The sequence below is a fragment of the Rhipicephalus sanguineus genome, chromosome 9 (genome assembly GCF_013339695.2).
Source record: "Rhipicephalus sanguineus isolate Rsan-2018 chromosome 9, BIME_Rsan_1.4, whole genome shotgun sequence".
NCBI lineage: Eukaryota > Metazoa > Arthropoda > Arachnida > Ixodida > Ixodidae > Rhipicephalus > Rhipicephalus sanguineus.
The window spans coordinates 91,608,587-91,635,303 of NC_051184.2; the positions used below are offsets into that span (position 1 = coordinate 91,608,587).

The window sequence follows — 26,717 nt, forward strand, 5'->3', positions numbered from 1 at the left end:
GGCTACGCCGACGAAACAAAGCCCTGCCCAAAGGCAGTGCCGCTGAGGTAGCCAAGTTCTTCGTTGAGAGCATCGTCCTTCGACACGGCACCCCAGAGGTTCTCACCACCGACAGAGGTACGGCGTTTACGGCTGACCTAACTCAGGCGATCTTGGAATACAGCCACACAAGCCACCGCCGGACCACCGCTTACCACCCACAGACCAACGGCCTCACCGAGCGTCTAAATAAGACCATCGCCGACATGCTGGCCATGTACGTCGACGTCGAACACAAGACGTGGGATGCCATCCTTCCGTACGTGACCTTCGCGTACAACACGGCCGTACAGGAAACGACGCAGATGACGCCATACAAGTTGGTCTACGGACGGAGCCCGGAACGACGCTCGACGCCATGTTACCAAACGTGACCGACGAGGAAAACATCGACGTGACCACCTACCTACAGCGCGCCGAAGAAGCACGACAGCTCGCCCGCCTACGGATTAAAAACCAGCAGACGACTGACAGCCGCCGCTACAACCTTCGACGACGCCACATGGAATACCAACCCGGTGACCGTGTGTGGGTATGGACGCCAATACGCCGACGGGGACTTAGTGAGAAGCTTCTTCGACGATACTTCGGACCGTACAGGGTACTTCGACGCCTCGGCGCACTCGACTACGAGGTTGTCCCTGACGGCATTACGAACTCTCAGCGGCGCCGTGCACGACCTGAAGTCGTCCATGTCGTGCGCCTCAAGCCGTATTACGCGCGTTAGTGATCTGAAGGCTGTACTTTTCCTTTATTATTGTACTTTCTTGCTTGCGATTATTGTTTATTGTACTTTCTTTTTTTTTTGCTATTTATTGTTGCATGCATTGACCATAAGGCCCCCCCCCCCCATGTTCTGTTTTAAGCATCGGGACGATGCTTTTTCGGAGGGGGGCATTGCCACGTGCGTTCCTTATTATCACTTTTGTTGTATTCCGTTTTCGCCCACAAAGAACAAAGACTGCCAGCGACGCTCAGCGCGAACCGCGCCTCAGTGTTCCAGAAGCTTCACGAGATTAGTAGATCGTTTTCTTAAGATTGCGCGCAAGACGCGAACGCTGGAGCTTATTCTAGAACATGCGCAACAAGCAGCGATATCGCTGGAAAGTTCGATAGCGCCTGTATAAAAGCCGACGCGCCTCACCACTTGTGAGTTGATCGACGGACGACGCCCTGTTCGCCGCTATCATTGTACAGCGTGTATTGCTGTAGTGCTAGTTCTTATTTTCCGGCCACAAGTTCGGCCAAATAAACAGTTTCACCCTGCAAAGGCCGGCTGCTGTCTTCGTCGACGTCACGACCACGTGACAATATTGCAAAGTCAAGCAAAGAAATATCACTATGATTCCACCAAATTAAGTGAAGCTGGTTCATTTTTTTTCTCTCCTTTCTTTTGCTTCAGGCTCTGGCTACGGTTAAGACTCATTAATATTCCACTCGGCCGGCCTCACTCGGACTCGCCAAAATTCTGCTCGGTCTAGTTTAATCATACCCACCAAATATTTAATGGGGTCCTGAACCATTTTTTTAAAGTATTCATCGAATGACCTCAGTATCGGAGTTTATTAAATGCGAAGCATTTCTTAGCGAAACAAAGGCACTTTGAGCGTTTCTATCTATCTATCTATCTATCTATCTGGGTGCTCTCGTGATCGCCTCCTTATCTTGGTGTAGACCAAAATTGGCATGGGAGGGTAAGAGGGTTTGGCGAATATGAATGTCTTGTCATGACATGAATAACCTGAAAATTCTGTCGCGTACGTCGTCAAACAATTTCTTCCAGACACGGGTGGCACATACCCGTACACCACGGGCCACGGTAAGTGGGTATGTGCCACAGGTGATTGACAGTTTATATCTCATGACGACAGTTTAGTCGTCATGCACCGTATATATATATATATATATATATATATATATATATATATATATATATGTCCCAAAGAAAAATGAGTCAGAAAAATGCTTCTGAAGCGCGGAATCGAACCAGTGACCTCTCGCTCCGCAGCGCGTGGTGCTAACCACTAAGCCACAAAACGCAGATCCTTTAGGTAGCTAACGGCGAGCGTTATATACACACCCTTTACCGCTGGCAGGACTCAGAGACGGCAGGCGTTTATAAGCGTTTCTTCATTACCAGCGAGATGGCGCGAAGAACGCAACGGGCGCATTTAAAAGTCGTCGGTCAGCTCGCTCGCTTCTTCTAATATTTGCGCAGGGAGAACCTTGCCCTTCCGCTGTCTGCTCGTGCGATAGTTGCTGCCGGGGGGCAGATGTTTCTGCAGCGTAGCAGCGCGTCCATCACGGGTCGCTTTTCGTGCTATCGCATTCATTGCTTCGCCCTTGCGGCAAAACTGTGACTTTTTATATTAAAAAACGGTTGAAAATGTCAACATGAAGGTGGCTAACCGCAGTTGCACTCACTCCTGTGACATCAGAGCGTTGAGCTTTAATGAACAGTTTGCGAGGAAGGCTATCGGCACCGCTATCACTTCTCAACGTCGAGGAGGTACTCCAACTTTTTTAGTGGCTTCTCATATAAAAAAAATATGCTTATAAAACACCCACGCGCTTTTGGAAACAACCGCGGCAGGTCTAACTGAGGGGAAGCTTTTCGCTGCGCCGTAAACAACTGGGTCGAGAAAAATCGGTTGTAAGTCCCTTTAAGAGATGTGCGCTTCAAAATGTGTTTGGTGATGTTAGCTTCAAAGATACTAAAAACACCTAAAGGATTTTGTGGGCAGCGATTCATGCTGCGATGGGTATCATGCTAAACATGCATGTCGGCAAAACCTAAAGCAAAGCCATAGTGCAAACGCGGAGGCCCCTCGAGGTCGCTTATGCTAGCATTGCTTCTTCAATGTAGTTTCTGCGCACTCACGGACCGCGGCATTCTCCCACCTCCTAGTCATATACAGGTCCGCTGTAATAAAATGCAGCCCCTAATTACAGCTACTAAGGTACGCGAGCCGGGGGGGGGGGAGGGGTTGAGGAGCACCCTTTGCCCATTTCCCCTTTGCAGAACTGACGCCTGCCGTATTCTGAGATATCGTCGTAGTTCCACTTTCGGTGCGCACGCTGATTGGCGGGTTGTCTAAAGGCGTGCAAATAAGTCGCTTCGGTCATTGGACACGCAGTATTCTACGTGCTCGATGTTTTGCTTACTCGCGCATTTTGTTGCATATGTTTTCTTCTTTATTCTACTTCGAAATGAGGCGCCTTGAAATGCACCATAACGGCTATTTTTCTGGGGACAAGTTATCCGTTATTATGAGTGTAAAATGTACGATGTTCCCTGCTGTTGCCTGCTGCAAAAGGTGTGGTACCTTGATGAAGCGTTTCTCTTTGTTTTTAATCTCGTGCTAATGCACCAAATACCCGTAAAGCAGGGGCGTAGCCAAGGGGGGGGGTTCAACCCCCCCCCCCGAAATTTCTCAATTTTGCTTGCGTATATAGGCACGCACATATACAAACGCACGCACGAACATACATAAAGTATGGTTGAACCCCCCCCCCCTCCGAAAAAAATTTCTGGCTACGCCCCTGCTGTAAAGCGCTGCTTACGGATCCGAACACGCAGCTATTATTTGCACACTATGGAAGTCAGAGGGGCCGGATAAACCAGAGTACTGACCGTACACCGCCTCAGTAGAAACTAGAAAGTGACTGCCACTTAAATGACTGGAAACCCTAAGACTCTGAGAATGATTTTGGTAGCGTGACAACGTCCTGCCTATCACCCAAAGGACCTGCGTTTCCCAATTTCACAATAAAAAACTTTCAGTCAATCAATCAATCGATCGATCGATCGATCCATCAATCAATCACGTTAACACTTGTATTGGTTGGAAATAGAAATATGCTTATTATCATAATTGTATCGTCCGATATCTGATGAATATGCGCTCGCAGGAAGATGAACCGGGATACACGTACCTGGAAAAGAGGTGCACTATGCTCCACAAGACTCCCGGGCAGCACGCTTCCTGGTCAGGAGACCTGCAGGGCGCGGAAGAAGACGAAATCGAAGTACGTATATACACAGCATCGCGAGCAAACAAACAAAGGTACGGTATTAATTTGCGCTTCGAGAATAAAACTGAGCCTGGTTAGTGATTCTGAATCTTGAGTGTATGGTATGGGCAGTGCATCGATTATTCTTCACGTTATTTGGGACATCTGCCGTGGCTTTGAACAGGTTGTCATATGCTGGGCAAGTGTAAAGAGCCGCACCCTGGCGACATTAAAAAAAAGCGAGAAAAAACGTGGTTGTTCCCTCCGTCATAGGAATCGGCAGAAAACGAAAGTATAACGTGTCCTGACTCCTTACAGAAATAGTTGAATGTTTACTGTACATCGATATAAGAGAGCTTGCACAATGTCTATTCGTGTTTGGCAGCTATAGCACAGTTTAACGCGGATGCACCCACGTTGACACTTGGTACATCTCCATCCCGATGGCTAACGTCCATGATCAATGATTAAACAATCCCTTGTGGTAGCTGTAGCCTGTAGTAGTTAACAGTGAGAGCGTAATCAGAGAAAGCGATGTGGCAGCCAGAAGAGCGTCGCTGATTGGACGCAGAACTTAGGCTAAGGTCGCCATCCCGCAGCATGTTAAAGAGTTATTGAACACCACGGCCGGACCAGAGGGAAACGCAATGTGCGTTGTGTCTACCCTCTGGCCCAGCCGCAATTTTTCTCGGGGCGAGCGTAAGCGGGGAACGCGGTGTTACAACCAGGCGAGGCAGGCGTGCGTGGCAGAGCTATATTAGGAAAAACGGGCGGTCATGTAGGCTCCCTAAGCTATTTTAATATGTATAGATGCTATGAGCGAGGCTGAGGCTTGGGCTATGGTCGCCATCTCGCGGTGTGTTAAGGCGTTGACAAAATTGCACTTCTCTTATTGGGAACGCGCCGAATGGGATGGACACGTAGCAACGACGCGTTGCAGGAGCTAATCGCGGAGGCCAAGGTCATGATACATTACTTCACTTTACCTATCCCAGAGGGCGACACCATGCCGCCGACCAAGGGCACTCTGAGAGGAAAGTGTTAGGTATAAAAGGCGCGTCTGTACAGCCTCCAGAGTGTGTGGCCGTGGCGCAGAGGATAGCGTGCCCGGCATTTGTTGTCGCAGACCGAGAGGTCGTGGGCTTGACTCCAGTTGACGGATCTTTTTTCTTTGCCATCTGATCGCGTGCCTTTTTCGACGTCATTTCCGTGACGGAAATAGGTCACTGAAGTCATGGTGGACCCCGGAATAAAATACTTTCGTGTTAAAAGCTGGGGAGGGGCGAAGGATGTAGAGAAGAGTGTTTCAGCTCCACTAACGCGAAGACTGGGGAGGGGCGAAGCATGCAGTGTGCGCCGGTGTTTCCCACAACGAAATCGCTGCTAATGGGCAATGAGAGACAGAAGAAGAAGGGCCTGACCGAGGTAATTCGCCACATTGTTTTGAGAGAGATTTCTTTGATGAAGCACTAGTGGTGCCAAGCCTGAAACCGGGCATGTAGGGGAGGATGTTTCAGCTCCACAACGTTGTCGGAAAACTGAGTCGGAATGCAGCTTACCGTAAAGTGCTTCTTCTTTTTCCCTACAAGCCCGGTTTCAGTTCTCTACGGCGTGCAGGGAAGGGTGTTTCAGCTCCACTAACGTCGTCGGATATTTGTTGGGCTAACTGTTGCCTTCGTTTTTAGTGGACCGGTGGCGAGTAAAGCCATCACATTGCAGATGTTTGAAGTGGTGGTGTTTCAAATAGATGACTTTACCGTAAATATCCACGTTTGTGTCTCTGGTTTTTGAATAAGAAACTTGAGCGCCTTGATAAATTTCGTCAGGGATTCTGACACCGCTGCTTAGCCAAACGTAATGTTTTAGGCAGCAACGACGAACCTCATAATATGCATAGTATATGCACCAGTGGCGAGTAGGGAGATTTACCCAATTTTTGTGGCGCATACCCGTTTATGATGGACCGTGACGACGACATGACAGCCCGACGTGACCACGACATGACACGCCGACTAGCCGAGGCCCTAAGGTGCTTCGCCCCCAAAAAAAACCAAATACGACGCAGAACTGGGAGTCCACGTGAAGTTTAACATACAAAGCCTTTATACAATCTACGTACGTGCTTGTTTAAACATTGCGGATAGTGCGCGCGTAAATATGGCAATCTTCTTTTTCCCGCTCATATACGCCAGGGCATGCAACATGATCAGAGCACCGTCTCCGTCATTTGTTCTCGTTTGAAGGAGGCGGCGCCAGACCCGTGCTGCGCCGAAGCACAGGACCACGGGGAGGAGGTTCTGCAGTGCGTGTACAACGTGGTCTACAGCGCCAGCTACGGGGTGCCCGTCATGTACTTCAACGTTTGGAGGCGCGGTGAGCTATTATATACCAGTTGCTCACGTAGAAGCCGCGTCATGCATGCTGTCGAAAGAACGTCCCACATTCTCCGACACAACCGCGGGTGGCGCTCGCTACACGCCCCCTCCCTGTCAGACACCAAACTGGATTCCTACTTGCCCGGCACTATATGGCGTTTATAGCCACTTTCATGAATCGCATATGCCCGTTGTCGCTAGCCTGGATTCGTACATTATTCTATAGCTTCTATATGTATGTTCTCTTTATTTGTATACTGTGCAGTTGCATTTCTCTATAGCGTATATAAGCGTATAAAAGCGCTTACATGTCAGGCCCTCTCACCCCTGAAGAAGCCGGGCAGGCTTTGTAACGTCATGTATCTTGAAATAATTCTTGGGTGGAGTTTTCTCTTTTTCCCTTTTGTGTTGAGTTAACCCAACCTCTGCCGAACGTGTATACCTTTGATACTCTATAGTCCGATTGTCTATAGCCACGGTCATTCCTCATACCACTGTCCATGACTTCAAGCCTCCTCTATCCTTCTGCAGTGAACCTCTAATTTGTTTTCACATATCTAGTAGTCGTAACCAACTCCTCATCCCCTTTCCTATTGCCCCCATCTTTGGCAATGAAGTTGCTCACGGGCTTTTCGTGATGCAGACGGCAGCCTGCTTCCCCTGAGCGACGTGTGGTCCCTGATGCCGGAATGTCTGCAGGAGCAACTGAAGCATCTGCGATGGTCCACTGTCACGCAGCAGGTGCGTATCCTTGGATTCTCTCGGCGTGTGCAAGTTTATGTTACCTGGTCGGCGACCGCAGGAATTGGCGTAAAGGCAAGCAATTGCGTGGCAAATCGGCGCACTGAGCAGAAGGGGACAGTGACCGGAGGTGTCGGAATTCTGCACATCGCCGAATCCCGACATACTGTAGAGTTCTGACATTTTGTCGGCTTTGATTTGATGACAGGGCTGCTGCAGCTCATGATGGCTCATCACGCAAGCGTGGCGAAATTTGACAGTGACCTGGCGAATACTGCATCGTCAGATTCCTCCATATATTGTCGAATTGCGTAATGGCGGCGTCTCGAGCCCATTAGAGAGGCTTAAAGGGACACTAAAGAGCAAAACAATTTTTCTCGCATTAGTAAAGTAGTCTTCCACGATACCAAAAACACCACGCTTGCTGCGAGAAGACGCTTAATAAGCGAGAAAACGCGCAAAAAGAAAATACCGGTGGCGACGCCACCTTTGAATTCCCGCACCATTTGCCGTGACGTCGCATGTTTTTGACGGCGCCTGCTTGGGCCTACGTAGTTCCTAATCGGTTCAATCGAAGTACATTGTCCTCTAGGGGGCCAGAGACTTGACATAACGAGTTTGTGGAAATTTTGTCGGGCCAGTGGCGCCAAAATACGTTAAATGCTCTTTGAAACCTTTTACGTCACGAATTACAAAGTTCGGCGCGAAATTTAAGAATGAAACTTTGAACTTGGTTTTCTCCTCTAATAATAACCCTATGGTGGTGAAATAAACTACACAAGAGTTCTCCGAGCACACTTTATCAATCTAAACCAATTCATTGTTTCTCTTTAGTGTTCCTTTAAGCAGCCAGTCGAAGCTGACAAGATGGCGAATTCGACAACATGGCAGCATTTGACAGCCAGATATTTGGAGGCCATGTATGATCTGAATGTATCCTACCGCGGCGCAGGAGCACCCGATCCAGGGCGTCCCCTACTTCCAGTTGCATCCGTGCAAGACGGCCCAGCTCATGGAACAGACGCGGCCAAGGGACCAGGACGGGTGAGCGTCTATTTCACGCATGATGAGAAAACAAAATCAAGAAACGCCGACCAAAATGAAAACGCTTAAAAACAATAAGATGTTTCAGCTTCCGCTTGGAAGCCTTGCTCACCTCGTGCGCGCGCGCTTAAGCGCCGCCATCTTGGCTGCTACTTTGTGTCTGTTACAAAGACTGATGTACACATGAAGGCAGTTGCACGGGCGCATTCGGTGTATCGTTGTCTTGTATATCTGACGTCGCCATAGGCGTGCATAGTGTTCTCCGTTAGGGGGAGCCTACGGTGAACCTTTGCTCCCCTTCTGTTGGGGAAAAAAAATCTAGGAGCTTTACGTTGGACGAGTCTGAAAGAAAACGAGCTTCGCAATGGATGCAAAAAAAAGTAAAATGGAGCGACGACGTGGTGCTCGCAACCATGGAGTTTCCTATAGGGAGGGAACTCTGGCGCTAGGGTCTATGGGAGCTGCAACGTATGGCGCTTCAGCCAGCATGGGAATGATGGGTAGTACCAAGGAGGTTTACCTCCTTAGGTAGTACACGGATTTGGCTAAACTTCGTCCTTTCGGCTCCTTTTGGCTCCGCGTCGCCTGCATCCGCTTTGTCGCAATACGAAGTTCAGCAAAAGTCAGCATTTCCACTTGACCACTTTAATCTTTTTAGGCTCACCAATTGAAATCTGGTCACGATCGTTCACAACGGTCCATTCTATTATCCGAAACGAACGCCAAAACACAGCAAAGCCACAAGTGCTTTCGAAGCCGTAAGTACGAAGATTAGGCAAATCCGTGTACTACCCGTCATTCCCATGGTGGCTGAACGATCGCAGCGCCAGAGTCCCCTCTAGGTAAATGTAGGAAACTCTATGCTCGCAACGGCCTGCCTTTGGGCCGGCCCCGGCTTTCCGGGCGTAAAGGTGGCAAGTAAACAGTTCTCGACCGCCGTTATCGCCAATAACCTGCATGACCATAGCCACGTACATTAAACAAAGACGGGACATGACTGACTGAGTAAAGATGTGGTGCTGACTTGGCGACCGGTGATTAGGGGTGGGGGCCGGCCGCCACCGCCCCCCCCCCCTTGCGCACGCCTATGGACGTCACGCCTTACAAAGCAAAATTTCACAAAGCCCACTTGCAACAGACGGATTGGTTGACTATCTGTCACCGTTCCATTTCGAAGTGGGAATTTTGGTTGGTGATCGCGGGGTGCGCTTTATCGCTGTTGTCTATTGATCTGCACTTGGAAATCACTTGATTGATATACTGACGAATTGATTGATTGATTGATTGATTGACTGATTGATTGATTGATTGATTGATTGGAAAATGTTATTGGGCTCTACATTGGAAGTGCTGCAGTTCCGGAGATTTTTAGATTACTGTCGAAGTACGCCGCGCGCGTTTCTGTCGAGACGCGCTGCTTCGTCTTGATATAGTTTGGCAATGGCCTCGCTTGTTCACCATGCATTTCTAGTTGCGTGAAATCTGAAAGCGTTTTGTTTTGGTGTTGTTACAGGAAGCACAGCAATTACGTTGTGACGTGGCTCAGTTCGGTGGCTCCCGTGGTTGGCCTGGAGTTTCCTGTCCAGTACTCGGCCATCGCGGCACCTCCGTCCTCCTGACGTTTCGCAGAGATATGTAATGGGCGTCCAGAAAACGACTTTTTGCTATGTGCTTTGCCAATTGCAGACTTTCTTGAGTGTAATATATGAGTTGCACGTACTTGAAACACATTGCACGTGTGCTGCATCACTGCGTGCCTTGCTACGTCAGGAGCGAATGCGCCCGGCAATGATGATGATATTTTTTGTACTTAAGTTGTTTTCTTTGTACTTAAGTTTCTTTCTTCTCAGCAATAAAAGCAAGCTGTGGTGTAATTTCAGTCCTTATCGTTGTGTTCGTGTTCGCGCTGCTGATTCATCGCAGCATTTTAAGGCGAAAGCCTTCGATGCCTCGTCAAAAGCGAGAAGTGATCCGTCAGCAGTGGCGGCGTCAACACGAATGCTGCAAAAGGTCAGGTGATCACATATGAGGTTATGATAAAGTCATCATGACGCCACAAATTTCCAAAATTGGCGACTTCATCATGACGTCATCGTGACATCACATTACATTGAGTCGCATGATGACGTCATCACATGGCGTCTTCGCTTTAGTCTTCGTGTGTGTGCGCTGTTTTATGATGAAGATTAGCAACTCGCCCAAATTGCCTTGGTCAAGTTTCTCTCCTCATAGCCATGTATAGCATAGACATGTGATAGTATAGTATAGCAAGGGGGTGAGAAAGGGAAGTGAGGGTAAGCACAGCATATAGTCATGTGTAGTAAATGTAGCAAGGGGTGGGAATGTAAAGTCAGGGTGAGGAGGAGTGAAGTGAGGGTGATCAGGCGGGAAAGGAGGAGGGGGAGGGTAAAACCTAGCATAACTGTGTATATAGCATAGTATAGCAACGAGGCGAGAAAGGTGAGTGAGGACGACGAATAGGGAAAAGAGGCGATAAAGTATAGCATAGCCGTGTATGGTATAGTATAGCAAGTGGATGGGAAAGGGAAGTGGGAGTGAGGAGGAGAGGAATGAGGAGGTTGTAAAGCACAACATAGCAGTGTGTAGTATATAGAGCAAGGGGAAGCGATGGTGAGGAGAAGGGGGTAGGGCGCCACTGCATCACAAATGAAGGTTTCCTGCCGTGGACGCTGAGCAAGCTGCACGCTTGGAACGCAAGCAAGCGCGTACGCCAGCGTCGCCGCAGGGCGGGAGAATCACTGCTCCGCACTCCCTACCGTTTTCATGTTGAGTGAGACTGCGTAATATTTTTCGGGGCGCACTCACGCTAATGAGTACATTTTCTAGGGCTCGCGAAGGCTTGCCCTTTCATTTGACGCAATAAAACGACAACTGGAAAGTTTCGTGACAGTGCCCCTTCGACCGAGTACTTGAGGAGCCACACTGAATGTCAGTCTCCCCTTCCCTCCTTTCTTGTGTCACCATGCATGCTGACGCTGTACGTTACGACACAGACCGTGTGCCAGTCGCATTCACCGGAGGTGTTCTTGTGTGTCTTCGGACACCAGTTTTAAAAAAAAAATCGACTCTGCGAAAAGCTCCTTTCGAAGTATACAGGTCTTATTCTTCATTATCAAATGCTTGAGTGACTATACCCAGTTTGTTGCCAAAATATGGTGGCTTAGAAGTTGGAACAACACTTCACGCGAGACGCAAGCTGTGCAAAACGACTTGCGCAAGCTGCCGGAGCCATGCAGCCTCCCCTCCGGATCCCATCACCACGCGCCTTTCACGTGACGAGAAACGGCCGGCGCGGTTCCTTTCTGCTTCAGCAGCGATCGACTGCAGCCCTCGCAAGGTTTCACTCGCACAGAGGAAGGGCGGCGGGATGTTGCGGCGAAACTTCACCAACTCCGCTCCCCCCTCCCCCCCCCCCCCCCAATGGAAAACCATGCGCGTGCCCATGCTTTCACTCGCACAGAAAACATCCGACGCGTGGGGCGATTTTACCAATTCTGGACTTTAAACAGAACATCACGGCGACGGTACAAATGCGCCTGGGATCTCCATACAATTTATATCGCAATATGACGGAATGTGAGGGATTGGCGATCTATGCATAACGTTAAGCGCAATACTGAATCGACGAGGACGGGACAGGGAGTGACACACACCGTCCTCGTCGATTCAGTATTGCGCTTAACGTTATGCATATGTCGCACCAACAAGGCCAAAGATCCACCCTTGCTAAGATTGGCGATCAGCAGCTTCGGATCATATCAATGCATTTTTCCGCACCATTTCCACGTTTCGCTCCATAAGTAAATTTCTCACAAACGTAATAGCTCCATTAGCCACCTGAACCACCCTGAGGTCGAATTTAGTTGTGGTGTTGCGGTTGTGCACGAGTCTTCAACAAACACGCAGCCGCGAGAATTTTTCTAAACGGCGCCGTAATAGCAGACTTACACGCGTTTGATTATCCAAAAGCGGCCCCACGCTCGCTTCGCTCTTTCCTTCGCTATGCTCCATTAGTCGGGTCGTCTTTCCTCCTGGCCGAGTGCTCTTCCTCGTCGCGTGACGAGGAAGAACAATGAGCGAGCGTACCTGACAGTAGACGAACAGGTTCTTTTAAATTCGAAGCATTTCTTAGCGAACTTCAGGCACTTTCGCCGTTTCTATCTATATCTGTCTATCTAGCCGCCTACATCTGGGCGCTCTCCAAGTCGTCTTCATAACTTGTAATATACCAAAATCGGCATAGTAGGGTATCAGTGAATGATGAACACGATCCACTGGTCATGGCATGAATAACGCAAATTACCTGCCGCGTACGTCATGAAACCCTTTCTCTCAGTCACGTGTGGCACATACCCGCATACCAGAGTTCATGTTTTGCGGGTATGTGCCACCGGTGATACAGAGTCTCAACAAACACAGTAACCGCGAACACACACATTGACACCCAAGGAAAGTGATATAAGAATAATTGTTGAGGATTTACGTCCCAAAGCTACGATATGATTATGAGAGACGCCGTAGCGAAGGGCTCCGGAAATTTTCACCATCTGGTATTCTTTAACGTGTACCGAGATCGCACAGTACACGGGCATCTAGCATTTTGCCTCCATCGAAATTCGACCGCAGCGGCCGGGATCGAACCCGCGACCTTCGGGACGGCAGCCGAGCACCGTAACCGCTACACCACCGCGGCGGACGCAAGGAAAGTGAGGAAGCTGAAGACAGGACAGCCCTGGAAGACGCTCAACTACCGTCCACTCGTCCACGTGGTCCGCAACGTGGACCACGTGGATTACGCAAAAACCGGGATCAATGCCTCCTACAATAATCTGCCGAGAGAACCAGGCCTCTCATAATTACCGGTTACTTCAACATTGATTTATCAAGACCCAACAACGCCTGGTCCTTATACTGCGTAAAAGACGGCTTGGATGTGGACAGGGCATCAAAATACCTCGCTGCCACGTCCAGGACAAGAGGCATCATAGATCGTTTCATAGGAAGAAGCATCCAGGATTTTCACCAGCTGTACGATACCTTGCGCTTCACTACAATTAGACCCCTCGTATCCGCGATCACGAACTGATCCGATTAACAAGTAGGGTCAGCTGCTGGTGTTCACTGATCACGGTGATGATGACCTTGTTCAAGAACTTTCAAACCTCTTGTACACATACACACGGGTTCGTGAAACGTGCGTGCGTTCTCTGTCATAGCAGACAGGTATAACAGCTGTAACGCAACTGCAGTGTTGTATGCGTTACCGAAAAAAAGTAACTAAATACGCTACTCGTTACGCTAAAGAAAAAGGAACGCGTTACCGCCCTTCGTTACTCATAAAAAAAAAAAGATAACGCGTTACCGTTACCGAAAAAAAGTAACGGATGTTAAGCTGTTTATTGGACGGCACTCGGCGACAATGCACTATGGCGACAGTCAAGGCAAAAGCACGGGCTCCGAGAGCGCGAGCGGCGTTTAGAAGAGGACGACCCACTAGGAGCCGCTGGAGAGCGCAACCGTTAAGCAGCACCAATTGCTTCGCCACAATTACCCCGCGGGTACGAAAAGGGAGCCGTCCGGCGACCTAACAGCTCGTTACTATGAGTGGGTCATAGTAGGCCTTAAGGCGCTCCACGTTGACTAGGTCGCGCCCTCGACGGCGCATGTCCGAAGCTGGTTCGATGGGTTCGATCAGGTAGTTGACCGGGGATGTGCGCTCGACGACGCGGTAGGGGCCTTCGTATTTCGGCAATAGTTTTGAGGAGAGGCTGGTTGCAGTGGTAGGGACCGAGAGCCATACGAGCGCTCCGGGGAGGACCGTGGACTCAGAAGTGGTGGTGCCATCGCGAAGGCTCTTCTGCCGCTCTTGATCGTACGTGCGTTGTAAAGGCCTTTGCAAGCTCGCGACACTCTTCAGCAAGCCTGGCTGTGTCAGAAATAGGCGCACAATCAGATGGATCCGGCTTGTAGGGTAGTATCGTGTCAATGGTGTGCAACGGGTGCCTTCCGTACAACAGGAAGAAGGGTGAAAACCCAGTAGTGCTCTGAGGGGCGGTATTATAGGCGTAGCTGACGAAGGGCAGAATGGCATCCCAATTTGTGTGATCGGCGGCGACGTACATTGAGAGCATGTCGCCGAGCGTGCGGTTGAAGCGTTCGATTAGGCCATTCGTCTGCGGGTGGTAAGCAGTAGTTTTGCGATGAACAGCATGGCACTCTTTGAGAATGGCTTCGACGACTTCCGACAAGAAGACACGGCCTCGATCGCTGAGAAGCTCCTGGGGTGGACCGTGACGCAGCATGAATCGGTGTAGCAGGAAGGAGGCAACATCACGCGCTGTAGCCGCTGGGAGGGCAGCGGTTTCGGCGTATCGCGTTAGATGGTCAACGGCGACGATGGCCCAACGGTTGCCAGCCGACGTCAGAGGAAGTGGTCCATACAAATCGATGCCCACGCGCCCAAACGGACGGTTAGGGCAAGGTAATGGTTGTAGACCGACTGGTGACACGTGCGTTGAAGGTTTTCGGCGTTGGCAATCGAGGCAGGAGCGGACGAACTTCTGCACGTAGCGGTACATCCCTCGCCAGAAGTATCGTTGTCGAATGCGGTGGTAAGTTTTGGATACCCCAAAGTGCGCGCATTGCGGATCAGAGTGGAAGGACTCGCATATTTCAGCACGCAGACTTCGGGGTATCACAAGTAGCCACTGGCGGCCGTCGGCGTTGTAATTGCGTCGGTGCAGTTTTTTTTTTTTTTATTATTTCGAGAGTTTGCCCAACGGCATACACAGTTAAATATACAGGTAGAGGCCGGCTTCCGCTATATACATCAACAATGCTCTATGGTGGGGCCCATAGAGCCACAAATCATAATCTGGTGGTCTTGTCGGATGAAGGCCCACTGTTCTCAGGTAGCGCCGCCGTATCTGATTCAGGCCAGGGCATGTCCACAACAGGTGCTTGATTGTAACCGCGGACGCTTCGGTGGTACAGAATGGGCAAGTATCCCCAAATGGTCCATGCAGATGTTGTGGCCAGGCATATGTGACCGACGGAGTAAGTGCCGCCCCCACACGAAGTCTCCGCAACACCACCTCCTCCTGGCGGGTAAGCCCACCTGGGAGGTTTGAACCACACGGTGGAATTAAATCTCGTGTGGTGCGGCGGAGAATCTCCTTGCGGTGGAGGAACTCACCCCGGGGATCACTCGGGAAAGGCGCTTCTAGAGTACGTGGCAGCTCACTGTGGGTGGCGGTGTCAGCTTGTATGTGAGCAGAAATGGTGTCCCGTGGTATCCACTGTATTCTTATCTGGCCAGGCATCTGTGCAGTTATACGCTGTATATCACCTGCGAAAGTGTGCGCGTTATATACCTTGCGGAGCTCCTTTATGGCTGATGTAGAGTCTGTGCGTATTATAGTAAAGGATGACGACGATGCGGAAGCCGCGCTCACCAACTTTGTTGCGTCTCGTATTGCCAGAAGTTCAGCACTGACCGATGGAACCGGAGCTCTCAGGAGGTACAATCGATTGACACACAGGTTTTGGTGCCCCGGCACCACGATTGACGTAACCACCTGCGTGTCCGTGCAGCTCGCATCAGTATAGGCCACCAGTGATCCTGTCGGGAGTGCGGCATCTGCTTCTTCAATGTGGCGCCGGAAGGTACTCGTTGGACGAGGGACTGGATTTCGGAGGCGGCCGATAGGTTTGTTATCCGTTAGTTGCCGGTGATCCCACGGTGGAAGGCTTACTATTGAAGGTGGCGAGACAGACACTGGATTGCCCATATATGCCGCTAAGTCAGCAGCAGGTGGTAGAAATGACGGCTTGAGTTCCCTTGCTTGTCGGCGTTGATAAATCAACTCGTCGATGGTGTTTAGTTGCGCCTCTTCCTGAAGTATCGGGATAGGTGTGCATCGTGGAAGCCCGGTAACGACGCGCATCGCTTCTCTGTTGATGCATTCTAAACGGGCCCAATCCCTCACTGTAAGGTGCTGAAATTGAGCCGAATAAATAAGGCGAGGCTGCAGCACTGCTCGAACAAGTAAACGGGCAATCTTCGTGCGGGCACCTCCAGCCTTGGAGCTGATTCGTCGTATCAGATGGAGCACCTGGTGCGCTTGTTGCTTAATTTCGCGAATCCAAGCTTTTGCAGATCCATTTGCCGTAATGACAACGCCTAATATGCGTAGCTGGAGAGCTGGCGTAAGAGGACGTCCAGATAATGTCAGCTGAATAGGCGTGTTTACAAGTCGTCGCCGGCCCCAGCTGTTAGCAACCGACATGTAGAGAGTCTTGTCTGTTGAGAGGGTCAATCCTATGCATCTGCACCACTCGTCGGCTGTGTTAAGAGCTTCTTGTAACGCCGATTCCTGTCGTTGAAGGTCGTTGTGAACACTCCACGCTGTGATATCGTCGGCGTATATGATGTAATACACGTCCGAGATCGCTGCCAGAGCCCATCCGAGGGGTAGCATTGCCAGGTTAAAGAGCAATGGTGCAAGTACTGATCCCTGTGGCACTCCCCGTTTTGAGTTAAAGGTGCCGGTTGCGTTTCCCGCCACACGAATAGCAAACGTTCGTTGAGTCAAGAACCTGTGTACGAAGGTGCACACGCGCTCGGGTAGTCCCACGCAACGCATAATGGCAAGTATGGCACTGTGGCTAACTTCATCATATGCCTTGTGCACATCCATGGCTAGGTCGTCACGAATGGCGAAATGGTGGGCTTGACGACGCAACGCGCGAGTGGTTGGTGTTGTCGACGGATCAGTGAGCAAGTCTATTAGCGAAGCGATGCATTTATCCTTGCGGTGCTCGGTAGCGATGGTGTGAACATCGATAGAAGAAACAGCAGTGTGAGACACTGAGCAGGAGGCATTGTCGTCAGGCAAGGGGGAGCGCGAGAGGGCGTCGGCGTCAGCATGCTGACGTCCGTTGCGGTGCAGCACGCGGATGTCGTAGTCTTGCAGGCGAAGTGCCCAACGGGCGAGACGGCCCGAGGGATCCTTCAATGACGACAGCCAGCACAGTGCGTGGTGATCGGTGACGACATCAAATGGGCGACCATACAAATAAGGTCGGAATTTTGTAAGGGCCCAGATGATCGCCAGGCCCTCTTTTTCCGTGACAGTGTAATTGGTCTCGGCTCTAGTAAGCGTACGACTTGCGTAGGCGATGACATATTCGGGGAACCCTGGTTTGCGTTGCGCAAGAACAGCACCGAGGCCTACACCGCTGGCGTCCGTGTGTACCTCCGTTGGGGCCGTAGGGTCGTAGTGGCGTAGTATGGGAGGAGACGTCAACAAACGACGGAGCTTTGCGAACGCGTCGTCGCATTCGGACGACCACGAATGTAGGGGTCCGTTACTTCCAAGGAGCTTCGTCAGCGGCGATATGATGGTGGCAAAGTTGCGTATGAAACGTCGAAAATAGGAGCACAGTCCTACGAAACTGCGCAGTTCTTTGACGGACGTAGGTTTGGGGAACTCGGTCACGGCCCGAAGCTTGGCGGGATCAGGAAGAATTCCGTCCTTGGACACGACGTAGCCTAGGATTGTCAGCTGCCGTGCTGCAAATCGGCACTTCTTCAGGTTCAGTTGGAGGCCGGCGTTGGTCAAACGCGTCAAAACATGCCGCAGACGTTGAAGATGCGTGGAGAAGTCCGGAGCGAAAACGACGACGTCGTCCAGGTAACACAAGCACGTGTGCCATTTCAAGTTGCGCAGAACGGTGTCCATCATGCGCTCGAAGGTCGCGGGCGCATTGCACAGACCAAACGGCATGACGTTGAACTCGTACAAGCCGTCGGGCGTGACAAAGGCTGTCTTCGGTCGAGCGTCATCAGCCATGGGTCCTATCGGTATGCCAGTACCCCGAGCGCAAATCGAGAGATGAAAAGTATTCTGCTCCTTGGAGGCTGTCAATCGCGTCGTCGATTCGCGGCAGTGGATAAACATCGCTAAAACGGCTGCTTGGGCGAGTTGGTTCATGATCAAGATAGATTTACCAGCGCAAAAAAGACAGGATAAACACCCTTTCGAGTGATCTTGTTGAGCCTTCGGTAAGACCACACAGAAGCGCACAGAACCGTCCTTCTTGGCAACGAGAACAACAGGAGACGCCCACAGGCTGTCCGAGGGTCGAATAACGTCGCGTCGAAGCATATCGTCCACTTGCTCATTAATTACCCGACGTTCTGTGGGAGACACGCGATATGGACGTTGCCGCAGTGGTGGTTGGGCGCCAGTGTCGATGCGATGCGTAACAGCGGACGTGCGGCCGAGAGAAGTTTGCCCGACATCGAAAGAAGAACGAAATTCTTCCAACAGGCACAGAAGCTGGGAACGCTGGACCGACGTAAGGTTGTCAGCAATGGAGGGACCAAATACATCCGCGGGCGAGGAATCAGACGTGGAAACGGCACTGATGGTACGGGAAGTGGTGCAGTGCGAGTCATCGGGTGCGTCCAGAACTTGTGCGTCTTCGAGGGGCTCCACTCTGCCGAGACATTCCCCTCGCACCAACGTAACAATGTGCGGGGATGGGTTGGTAACAAAAATAGCGGTGCTACCCTGAGTGACTTGCACGGTCGCGAAAGGTACCAGCAACCCTTTCCTAGTGCAAACGCGGTAAGGTGGTGAAAGGAGTGCAATTGTGTCGCAGCGACTGGCGCAGTAAACTGGCACAGCCGTCGACGATTTCGGAGGAACTTTGGTATCGTCTTTGACGAGGTGAATGCCGATGGACTGTCTGCCGGCGTCAAATGTGAGAACGGTGAGAGTTCGAGGGCGGCTGGTGCGTAATGAATTATGGCGTCGTGGCGGGAGAGAAAATCCCATCCTAGGATGACGTCGTGGGAGCATGCAGCAATTATGATGAACTCGACGTCGTACAGAACGTCCTGAATGACGACGCGAGAAGTGCATACTGCTGTAGGCCTAATACTCTGGGAGCTGGCGGTACGGAGGGACATCCCAGAAAGTGGCGTCGTCACTTTTCGAAGTAAGCGGTTAAGTTTTGCGTCCATAACGGATACGGCGGCTCCAGTGTCGACAAGGGCAGATGCGCGAACACCATCCACAAACACGTCTATGACATTCGATGGACTTCGCTGAGGGCTTTTACAGTTCGATAGCGTCGCAGCCCTTACCTCGTGGACTGCGACAACTAGTTTTCTTGCTCTCGTGCGACAGAACGTGGCCGCATTGGTGACAGTGAGCGACGGCGTGGAGACGGAGAGCGGCGAGTGGATGGAGCTGGGCGTGACGTCGGCGACATAGGCGGGTCGTAGAATGCACGGCTGGACTGGCTGGTGGTGGTTGACGCGACTCGAGGTGGCTGCACGCGATGGCAGTAACGGGCCACGTGACCGGCATAACCGCAGGCAAAGCAGATGGGCCGATTGTCGGGTGTGCGCCATCGGTGCGCCGGGGCAGGTCCCGCCCACGTCGCAGGATGCGATTGACGGGGCGGCTGCTGAAATGACTGCAAGGTGGGTTGCAGTCGGGGCCTAGGGATGACGGCAGCATACGTAGCCGGCACGCCCGCTTCGAAGGACGGAGGTCTAGCGGCGGCTTCGGCGTAACTCAACGGTGCAGCCGCAGGGATTGCCGGGTGCGTCCTGGCGACAACCTGAGCGTAACTCTGTGGCGCAGGAGCCGGAGGTTGCTGGTGGTACTCAGGCATCACCTCCGCGATTTCCTGCTCAATCGCTCGGCGGATGGGAGGAAGAAGGGTCGTCGACGACTGTTGAACGTGCGGCGGGTGGGCGAAGGCCAGGAGAGAGAACTGGCGTGCGATTTCCTCGCGCACGAATGCCTTCATTCTGCCAGCAGCGTGGCCTGGTCAGGTATGGTCGCCAAGCCAGCAAGCTCTTCGTCGCGTGATGGAGAGCGACGGGTCATCGAACGTTGCCGGCGGAGCTCCTCGTAGCTCTGGCACAGTGTGATGACCTCGGCCACGGTGGAAGGGTTTTTAGCGAGCAACATGGTGAATGCATCGTCGTCAATGTCCTTCATAATGTTCCGGATCTTGTCAGACTCGGACATGGTGCCGTTGGCTTTCTTACACAAGTCCAGGACGTCTTCGATATAACTGGTGAAAGATTCACCGGCCTGCTGAGCTCGTTCGCGTAAGCGCTGTTCTGCTTGCAGCTTACGAACTGCAGGGCGGCCAAAAACGTTGATGACGGCGGTTTTGAAATCAGACCAAAAGTAGCAAAATCGGACGCGTGGTTGTTGTACCACAAACTTGCTACTCCCGCGAGGTAGAAGACTAAGTTGCTCAATTTGCCTGCTTCGTCCCATTTGTTGGGTACGCTCACGCGCTCGTAAATTGCGAGCCAGTCCTCCACGTCGGTACCATCGGCGCCAGTGAAGATAGGTGGATCGCGGATGCGTGGGACACCGGGACATGTGGTCGGTGTGGGAGGCGGCGTTTGCTAAGCGGCGTCTTGGGACATGGTAGATGGCAGAGTACGGGAACGAAGCTCTAGGGGCATTGAATGGGAGCACAGCACTCTCCACCAATTTGTTAAGCTGTTTATTGGACGGCACTCGGCGACAATGCACTATGGCGACAGTCAAGGCAAAAGCACGGGCTCCGAGCGCGAGCGGCGTTTAGAAGAGGACGACCCACTAGGAGCCGCTGGAGAGCGCAACCGTTAAGCAGCACCAATTGCTTCGCCACACGGACGTTACTTCTACCGTTACACCATAGTCGGAAATCTTAATCATTGCGTCCTCGCCTCAAGAACCTACAATAGCAACATTATAAAACTCATATTTATATGTCGCATTAAAGATGTCACCTAAACAAAAATTTTGCCCGAAATACTGATTAAACGAGAACAATTTGCACAAATGTGCTGTATATTTGCAGTACTATAGTGGCCTAAAGTTGCCTGTATAGTTACATGTGGTGGCTTCCAACATGGGGAAGCTATTTTTCGGAATAGGTCATTAAACACAGTGTCCGATTTTATCATCAACGCCCTCCGCAATGAAAATATCACTGAAAAAACTTGCAGTAATTATGACGGCGGGCTTCTACTGCCAAAATAAATGTGCAATGTAGTAGGGTACGCATATGAGCTGGTTGGTTCATGTATTACGAGTGAGAAACAGCGCTAAAAAGAACGGACAAGAAAGGACACGAGACCACGGCACTGTAGTCTCGTGTCCTTTCTGTCCGTTCTTTTTAGCGCTGTTTCTCAACATGTGCAAATTTTGCGGAAATAAAGAAATGCTGAAATGGCATAAATCTGGGGAAAATTATTTGTGCACATAAAGAAGTTTTTTTGTTTTTCAATTTGACCTGTATAATTGCCGCAAATATTGCGTCTGCGTATGTGAAAGTGTTCAAGGTTATAGCCTCGCTTGCTCAGGAGTTCAATAACCAGAAAGGTGGGCGCAGTTGCAAATGGCAAGAAGCAAAACTAATTTCGAATACGAAGTTTATGAACAGTGCTAGAGTATTGCAGGGAAACGTTTCTAATGTAACAACAAACCGCTGAATATAAGCAACAGTTGAGTTTCAAAGCTTTAATCGGACAGCCTGACTCGCTTATTAGCGAAAACGTCCGCACCTACGCTAAATAGGAGCTCGACGGGCGCACAATATGGTATTCCTGTATTCACTTTAAGGAAGAGCTGGTGAACGCGCGGAAAGCTTTCCTTGAGCCTACTCATGGCGATGCGATGCTGCGTCAAAGGTACCGAGACTGTCGCTCATCCTCAGTTGTCGATCACGTTCAGAAAGCATTTCCGAAAAAGTCATCCTCCTTTGCACTGGAGCTCGCACCGAGTCTTGGTGAGCAGATCTCGACAGCTTGCTTTTGACGGTTATGAGGACTGCATTACACTTCGCTTCACCGACGATCAACGACAACTTGAACCTCGATAGCAAGGTAGCCGAAACTATACAAGATTCATTTAATAAATTTCGTCAATTTCCTCCCTATTGCAATTTCCCCCGAGAAAAAAAAAAGGACACCGTGCGGGGTCGCTTTGTCAACGCTTAGCGGGCTGACAGCGCTCAGCTGCAGCGACAAAATAACGCCGGGGCGAGGTCTGCGAGAGGCACCTACAAGACGAATGAATTTTCTGTAAGACTGCGGCGATAATTGAAATAAAAAGTAACGAGTAACGTGACACCTCACGTTACCGAAAAATGGTAACGAAAGTACGTTACCCGTTACAGTTCCGAAATAGTACCGAGTACGTTATACTAAGTTACTGAAAAAAGTAACGCGTTACCGGTAACGCCGTTACTTGTAACGCGTTACCGCCAACACTGCGCAACTGTAACAACTGCAACTGTGACTGTAACATACGTGTAGTGCGCCTGCGCGTACCACTCGGCTGTGTATATATTTAGGGAAACTTTCCTGAATTAAGCTTAGTTGCGGGTAACGCCTGTCCTGTGCATCTATGTTCCTTCTTTGTCCTGTTCGGATTCGCACTATCCGGCATTGAAGAATATAAGCGCTATACATATAAGTACTACTTTGTCAGCTTACCGCGTCTGGTGTTGGTAACACCCATGCTGCTGTTGGCATCGTTACGCAACTGTAAACAACTGGTTATATAATACATATGCAACTCTTCAACATATGAGTGTGCGTATACCACTTCCACATTTCTCTAGAGTCATTACGTAACGTTTCGCTCAATGTGAGCAATTACGCCGCAGTCACCATCCCGCGCATGCTTCTCATAACATCGATTCCCACGGTACACGGGATATGCCGAATTTTTGTGGATGACATGACCAGACGCGAATGTAGACGTCATGGCCAACTCTGGGGATTAACGAAACGCCAGGAGACGAAGGAGAAGATATTGTTTCTTGGAATTTGTGGCGCACCCGCGGCTGGTAGCCCTGCCGGTTTTGGCATTCTTCATCGGGACGGCATTCTGAACGTGGTGCGCGCGTTTACTTGAACTGTTAAAAAATTATCGAAGGTGGTCTAAGGGCCCTTTAAGCTGTGCCACGGCAGTTACATAAGTGGCCGTGACTGTGCAAACTACGAGTGCATTCGTAGGAGCACATGTGTAGTGTTTATTGCTTTCTTGTAAGGTTAGATAGCCAGCAACACAACCACAATTGACGTTGCACCGACATTACGCCTGCATAGGCTGTTTTTTTTTTTTTTTCAAACAATAAACCTGGCGTGGCTCTGTGGTAGAATATCTGATTGCCACGCAGAATTCTTGAGTTTGATTCCTGCTGGGATCCTAATCTTTATTCTTTCCGTTCGTCTAGTCAAAGCTGCCGATGTCGGTTTTTCTTACCGCTCTCGCATTTAAATTACCAGTGTCCGTTTTCGCCGTTCCTGGGCAGACATAAACTGTTATTCACCTAATGCGCATACCCGCACACCGCGGCCCGTGGTAAACGGGTATGTGCCACACGTGCCTAGAGGAAAATATTTGACGACGTACGCGACAGGATTTTCACGTCATGCATGTCCTGACCCGACAGTCATATTCGTTAAATCCTCTTACCCACCCATGCCAATTTTGGTCTACACCAAGTTGAGGAGGCGATCATGAGAGCACCCAAATGTAGGCGGCTAGATAGATAGATAGATAGATAGATAGATAGATAGATAGATAGATAGATAGATAGATAGATAGATAGATAGATAGATAGATAGATAGATAGATAGATAGATAGATAGATAGATAGATAGATAGATAGATAGATAGATAGATAGATAGATAGATAGATAGATAGATAGATAGATAGATAGATAGATACGGCCAAAGTGCCTGAGGTTCGCTAAGAAATGCCTCGCACTTAACAAAAGCAACAAAATGCGAAGCACACGAGCGAGAGAGATAATGCTCGTACTCACCTCTCGTGGCTTCACAAAAGGCCGGGTGATGCGCAAGGGGTGACGGCGACTGGATGGCTCTCGACTTGATTGAGCAAATTGAGCTGTGTTCGTCGCGGCTCCCCAAGTCGAAAGACAACGAGGTCCCCAGGAAAGCGACGCGCGCTCTTGGGGTCTGGAGAGGAGTCTCTCCAGAAAAGGACAAGGAGGGAAACGGGGCATCTCGGCTTCAGCTAGGGAGCGGGGCGCGAAGGGCTGCGGGAGCGGCTCAGTGCCCTCTCCAGTTTCGAAGACACAGTGTTTAGATCACATGCAAGAATAGACAAGCATAATACAAGATGTAAGAAGAAATAACAGTTATAATAAACCGTGTAGCCCTGCTGATAATTTTGGTAATTTATTCATGTGTTAATACATTATTCAGATTCACCGCAGATGATGGTAGTTTATTCCATTATGCTACTGATGATGGCAAAACCGTCGGCGTCGGCATCAACCCGAGTGGTGCAAAAAATCATCATCACGTGATGTCATCATGGCGTCACTATGACATTACATACTGTGACGTCACATGATGACGTCATCACATGACATGTCGTCGCCTGGTCAAGGATGGGCCGATCACAGAAGCAGTGCAAGACCACGTGAGGTGCAGAAAGCTTGAGGTGCAGATCGCGCAACTCTCACAAAGTTACACTACAGTGAAACTATGACTCAGTTTAGACTGATAAATAATGCTCTGAAAGCTCTATTGTCGTTAATTTCAGCGCCATAGGTTTATTAATAGAAGAGAAAATCGAAGTCAAAGCTTCAGTTTTAAATTTCGCCCCGAAAACTCCGCACGTGACGGCAGAGATTTCAAACCACCGCCTTTTTTCGTATTTTGGCGACATTGGTTCAACGAGATATCCTGAAACTTGGTATGGTATTCCTGACCCCCGCGGAGGATAATGTACTGCATACTCACCGGTTAGAAATTATAGGTCCGTTCGATTAACCTGCACCAATCGGAACCTGTTCACGGCGGTGCACGAGAAGTTCAGAAACTGCTCAGCAGGAGTTCAGTGGTGCAGGCACGGTGCTTCACTAGAAACGAATGACGAGGTGCCGACATGGTGCAGACCTTATTTTTGTTCGCTTAATTTACGTCGTCCACGTAACGTTGACAGTTGGCAAACCGCACGTGGACAGTCTTTGAGGCGCACACTTCGGCAAAACACGTCTCACGTTACCCATATATGCCCAAACTCAGAAAAATGACAAAACAAATATTTGCTATCGCAAAACGTGTACTTGTACCCTCAAAAGAAAGCAGAACTTCTTTATTTACTGCCAGGTAAACGCAATACTGTTTTTGAAGCCGTCCTATACATATAGGACACTGGGCATTAGCGGTGCTATGGGCGGGTGTGGTAAGCCATGAAACATTTCACGTGCACACCGACATTACACTTCTTCCTCTCCATGACGTCTTTCATACAAAGCAGGCGTTTGCCAGGAGAAAGCTGTCGGCACGTGGCAGCATGAAAAGCAAGCAATGTCTAGGCTTGCACACGTTGAGAGTGAGGCCTGCTTGATGTGCTGTAGATGGCGCTAGTCATCAGCTAAATCAGCTTTTTTTAATTTTTTTTCTCCTTCGAGCCTGGTGGCAGACATGTCACCGCCCCGTTATAAAGGGGACGCTCGTAGCATCCATCCATCCATCCAGCAATAGCGATTAGCGCTGTGCACGGGCCGTATTTCCGAGCCCGAGCCCGGCCCGGACCCGCTGACTTTGTCGAAGGCCCACCCGAGCCCGACGGCAAAGGGCTGCGAGCCCGCCCGGCCTGGCCCGACGTACGAAAACACAATTAATCCCGGGCCCGGCCCGGCCCGGCCCGGCTTTTTGAAGGTTCGCTGCGAAAACAAAACATCGTTTTCCGGTAATTTGGCATTTTATTGAGCATATCAAATATGATCAAACGACACACGACGAACAGTCTCTAATACACAGATTACAAATTACAAGTAGACGGCCTCATGCCAGCAACAATGGAGTTCGCTCGCCCACGTGTATGAGGTATGCCCATGCAAGCGTTAGCTTGCACGAAGGCGATCTACGTCGGGTCGCTCGTCGCTGTCGCGTGCATTTTCACTCATATGGGATTTAGCCTTAAATCTAACGCGAACAGTCGCGTGGCGCCGTCACTAGCTCAGGTGGTGTTACTTCTCTGTTTGTCGGAGTGCAACAGAGGCAGTGCTTTACCTGCTCCCCTTTTGTTTAAAGTAGCGAATGGAAAGGAAAAGCGGCAAAGGGCGGTCGCGGAAAAGGCGCTGCATGCGTGCTGGAAAACAATTCCCGCTCATTCTCTATATTTCGGGCTTGAGTCGGGCTTTGTGCAGGGCCCGAGCCCGGCCCGATAAAACTCCAAGAGGCACGAGCCCGACCCGGGCCCGAGGTGAAAATACGTCGGCCCGCCCGAGCCCGGCCCGCGGGCCGGGTCGGGCTCGGGCTTTCGGGTTACCCGGAGCCCGTGCACACCTCTAATAGCGATGTTAGATGTGCATCAAAGAAGCGTCCTATAAGTAGGACACTGGGCATATATGGCTTAATAGACCTGGATGCAGCGCTTACGTCCGAATGCTGCGTCGTCTGCTCA

The 26,717-nt window shown here is 50.4% G+C and overlaps 1 protein-coding gene across 2 annotated transcripts in view; it reads left to right on the top strand.

Moving 5' to 3' along the window:
* The window catches only part of LOC119406010 (ubiquitin-like-conjugating enzyme ATG10), a 60,744-nt gene extending 50,663 nt beyond the window's left edge, over positions 1-10,081 (top strand). Inside the window, exons 3-7 of one of the 2 annotated variants that reach the window (XM_037672857.2) lie at positions 3,952-4,068; positions 6,246-6,426; positions 7,072-7,169; positions 8,122-8,213; positions 9,727-10,081. In XM_037672857.2, coding sequence (XP_037528785.1) covers positions 3,952-4,068; positions 6,246-6,426; positions 7,072-7,169; positions 8,122-8,213; positions 9,727-9,832 — 594 coding nt within the window. In that variant the 3' untranslated portion in view covers positions 9,833-10,081. The remainder of the gene's footprint in view (positions 1-3,951; positions 4,069-6,245; positions 6,427-7,071; positions 7,170-8,121; positions 8,214-9,726) is intronic. The other variant, XM_049419283.1, reaches the window with a different exon arrangement.
* The last annotated feature ends 16,636 nt before the right edge of the window (positions 10,082-26,717 follow it).